This window comes from Tupaia chinensis, unplaced genomic scaffold (genome assembly GCF_000334495.1).
Source record: "Tupaia chinensis unplaced genomic scaffold, TupChi_1.0 Scaffold000548_1, whole genome shotgun sequence".
In the NCBI taxonomy this organism is placed as follows: domain Eukaryota; kingdom Metazoa; phylum Chordata; class Mammalia; order Scandentia; family Tupaiidae; genus Tupaia; species Tupaia belangeri.
In genome coordinates, this window is record NW_006160060.1 from 845,951 (window position 1) to 849,459 (window position 3,509).

General features: G+C 66.2%; 1 protein-coding gene across 1 annotated transcript in view; it reads left to right on the top strand.

Annotated features, from left to right (window-relative positions):
• IL17REL (interleukin 17 receptor E like) overlaps nucleotides 1-3,509 on the top strand; it is an 11,667-nt gene that overhangs the window by 2,513 nt on the left and 5,645 nt on the right. The window contains exons 5-11 of the mRNA XM_027775343.1: nucleotides 113-179; nucleotides 622-785; nucleotides 851-895; nucleotides 1,101-1,158; nucleotides 1,368-1,531; nucleotides 1,768-1,854; nucleotides 2,035-2,092. Coding sequence (XP_027631144.1) covers nucleotides 113-179; nucleotides 622-785; nucleotides 851-895; nucleotides 1,101-1,158; nucleotides 1,368-1,531; nucleotides 1,768-1,854; nucleotides 2,035-2,092 — 643 coding nt within the window. The remainder of the gene's footprint in view (nucleotides 1-112; nucleotides 180-621; nucleotides 786-850; nucleotides 896-1,100; nucleotides 1,159-1,367; nucleotides 1,532-1,767; nucleotides 1,855-2,034; nucleotides 2,093-3,509) is intronic.

Here is a 3,509-nt window from a genome sequence, read left to right on the forward strand (position 1 = left end):
TGCCTTACAGCCAGGAGCTGCCCTGCCTGTGCCTGGAGGTCCGTGAGAGTGTGAGGACCAGTTCAGGGGGGACAAGGGGAGAGCAGCCGCGCTGACCACAGCCTCTCCACAGGGCTGGGCTGCCACCCCTGACGCCATACGGATCCAGATGTGCCCCTTTGGAGACGGCGAGTGCCCGGGTGCAGAGGGGGGCCAATAGATAGGCGAGCCTGGTGCCCCCAGTGCACCACCCAGCTGCGAGGGCCGACATGTTGGGGGACATTGCAGGCCCCGGTGCCTGCCACGTAGGTCTGGTCGCCAAGAGTGTGACCCCCCGGGCTTGGCCCTGCATGTGACCAAGTCTGTCCATGGATGTGGGCGTGCATAGTGCCTGCGTGTGTGTGCAGTGTATGTGTGCACACCCAGTGCCGGCTCACCTGGGAGAACCAGGTTGAAGGTTACTCAGCTCTGCTCAGCAACCTTGCGCACGCACACACATGTGTACACACATGCACAGATTCGGGCCAGGCTCAGAAAGCTGCAGGAGAATTGCACCTGCTTCGCTGAGCCCTGGCCCACTGGTTACTCAGGTGGGTGCTAGGTACCAGCTGACTGTGCCTGCGGGGGGGCGGGCTCCTGCAGAGGCTGAGGCGCTGTGGGACGCCATCCATTACCACCCAGGGAGCCAGGCCCTGAGCTGGGAGCCCGCCTGTCCTGTGAGCGGCCACGTGAGCCTGTGCTGGCGAGCAGAGCCTGGGGGCCCCTGCCGTGAGCTGAGGCACTCGGGCCAGGCAGCACATGGCGGGGTGAGTGTTCCCAGAGGGCAGGGGTAGGCACGGACGGCCAGGGCCCTGACTCCAGCCCTCCTCAGGTGAAGTATCTGCTGGTGGACACACAACCCCAGCTCTGCCTGAAGGTGAGTTGTGCCCATGCTGGGGAAGGGGCTGGGAGGCAGTCCAGGAGGCCAGGGAGCATCAGGGCCGGGGCCTCACCCAGCCCTGGAGTCCAGCTTCCTGTCTCTAAGGGCCCTCCTACCTGACAGTGGGTGGAGCTAAGGACCTAGGAAGCCACCCTAAGGCAGCCCAGTCTGTCACGCTGGGTCCCCCGACCTCTCTTTCCAGTTCTCCACCAACCTGGGCCTCGGGGTGAGGTGCCCTTTCCAGCCACGGCACTTTCCAGGTGAGCTGTCCTTGGGCAGCAGGCCACTTTCCAGGTGAACTGTCCTTGGGCAGCAGGCGGGAGGCTGGCGTGGGGCTGAGCCGCAGGGGCACTTCGCTGGCCGTGTGGACGTCCCGGTAGGGAGGTGGGTACACAGTTCCGGGCTTGGTGGGAGGAAGGGAGAGGGTGAGGCACTGAGCCTGGCGGGCCTCCTACCTCCTGCCCTGCAGCCTGGAAGATGACCATCCAGCCAGCACCTGCCCCGGGCCTCCTCCGGGCCACCTTCTTCTCGCCCAGCCCCGCCCACTTCCAGGTGCGCCTGTGTCACAGAAGGAGGCCATGGCTGCCGGCTTGCCACCTCGCACCCCAGGCCAGCCCCCTTCCTCCAGCCTCAGTGAGCAGTCTTGGGGGGTCCACCCCAGGAGGGGCAGCAGGGCCCCCACTTCTCTGCAACCCTCTCTACCACCCACCTGGGCCCTGGACCAGCCTAGGGTCTGGCTCCTGTCAGGGAGGGCAGAGGGCTCCTGTTTCAGGGTGCTGAGGGCGCACGCACGTGTGCACACACGGGACAAGAATGCCGGCTAGGCGGGCCTGCCCCCCCCTTGTCTGTGACCTGCCCACTCCCACCAGAGCGACCCCACGGCACACCCCACGGCTGACTTCGTGTTCGTAGACATTCCCAGGGACGAAGCCTGCGCTCCTGGCATCTGTGTCCAAGTATGTGGAGCTGCCCTGTCCAGCCCCTCATCTGCCCCTGGCTCTCCTCCTACCGGGGAGCACCCTCTGTGTCGCTGCTGGGCCTGCCCCCTGGAGGCTCTGCAGACCAGCCTTTTCAGGTATGCCCATCTGGAGGTGGGTGGGCATTGGCGAGACTGATCAGTGCTGCCGGTCCTGCAGGGCTGGAGGACGGACGTGCGCTTCTCCGCCCCGCAGCAGCTGTGTGACCTCCCCTGTGGTGAGTGCAGGAGGGGTGAAAATGGGCCACCTCCCTGTCAGGCAAGGCTTCTGAGCCCTGGGCTCCTCTGGCTGCGCCACCTCCCGGGCTCTCCTTTCAACTGTCCAGGGACTCCAGCTGTCCCTCTGCCCTTCTCCCACTCAGCCTCTGAGGCCAGAGTCCTGGACTACAGGGAGCAAAGCCTCTGCCGGGAGTCCAGGGAGGCCAGAGCCCCACGCTTGCCTGCAGGCGCGAGGCCGCCTGGTGCGAGGGCTGGGAGTGGCGATCAGCATCCAGGCACGCAGGGCCTCAGCCCTTCCCAGGGGCTGAGCACACCAGCCTGCCCTGTGCGGACGGGCCCTCAGACCAGCAGCCCTCCCAGGCAGGGCTTGTTGACCAAGTCTGCACCCCACTCATCAACTAGGGTCACCTCCGACAGTCAGGCCAAAGCCACCCTGGGCCCAGTATCTGGGCCGGGGCCCACCACACTTAGCCATCCCTGGGCCAGCGCTGGCTGTGAGGTGGGGACGGGCTGGGCCTGGCTCGAGTGGGAGGCATGAGGGACCCGCTATTCCTGGAGTCTGGTGGACTCCTCTCAGCAGGCCCCACTGGCCTCCCTGAGGACAGGATAACTTCTGTCCAGGACAGGCCTTCTGCCCTTGGGCACGTCTTCTCCAGGACTGGGCAGCCGAGGGGGGCCTGCTGGGGAGCCCTTGCACTGGGGCTGCAACCCCTCTTGCCATGGTCTCTAGCCCCACCCAGAGCTAGCTCCCTGCTCCTCTCCCAGATGCCCCCCGGTGGGACTGCAGCCCGAGGCCAGGTAGGTGGGAGGGCCACTGCTGAGGTGGAGAAGGGGTCCCCAAGGTCTCTCCCTCCTGCCCCTCAGGATGTGCCAGGCCCCACTGACCCCAGGCTATCCAGAGGCCTATAGTTCCGGCCAGACAGGGGATCAGCTCTTTCCTGTCCCCCTGGACAAGGCTGCTTCAGTCCCCAGATGGATGTCCCTTCCCGTCCTGCCTCTGAGGGCCCCAGGCTCCCTCCCAGTCAGCTCATGGCCTGACCCGTCCCCCATCCCTGGCCTGCGGCCCCCTGCCTAACAGCTTCTCAGAGTGGTGGTGGGTGGAGCTGCAGGTGTGCGGGTACAGTGGGTAGGGACAGGTGGGGAGAGGGTCCCCATAGGAGCAGTGGGGACACACCTGAGGACACAGAGGCTAGGGCAGGCCAGAGGCTCAGAAGGCTGGGTTCTTGCCAGGGAGGCTGGCTGGGAGGGAGGAGGGGACTCCACTGCCCCGTCCCCTGCCCCTTAGTCCCCTCCCCACGTCTCCTCTGATGCCCCTGCCTGCCCCAGCAGCCTGTTGCGTTCCTGCTCCTGACCTCTAACCTGCCAGGGGTCCCGGGCTGCAGAGACGGGGGCTGGGCGCCCTCTAGCTGATCATAG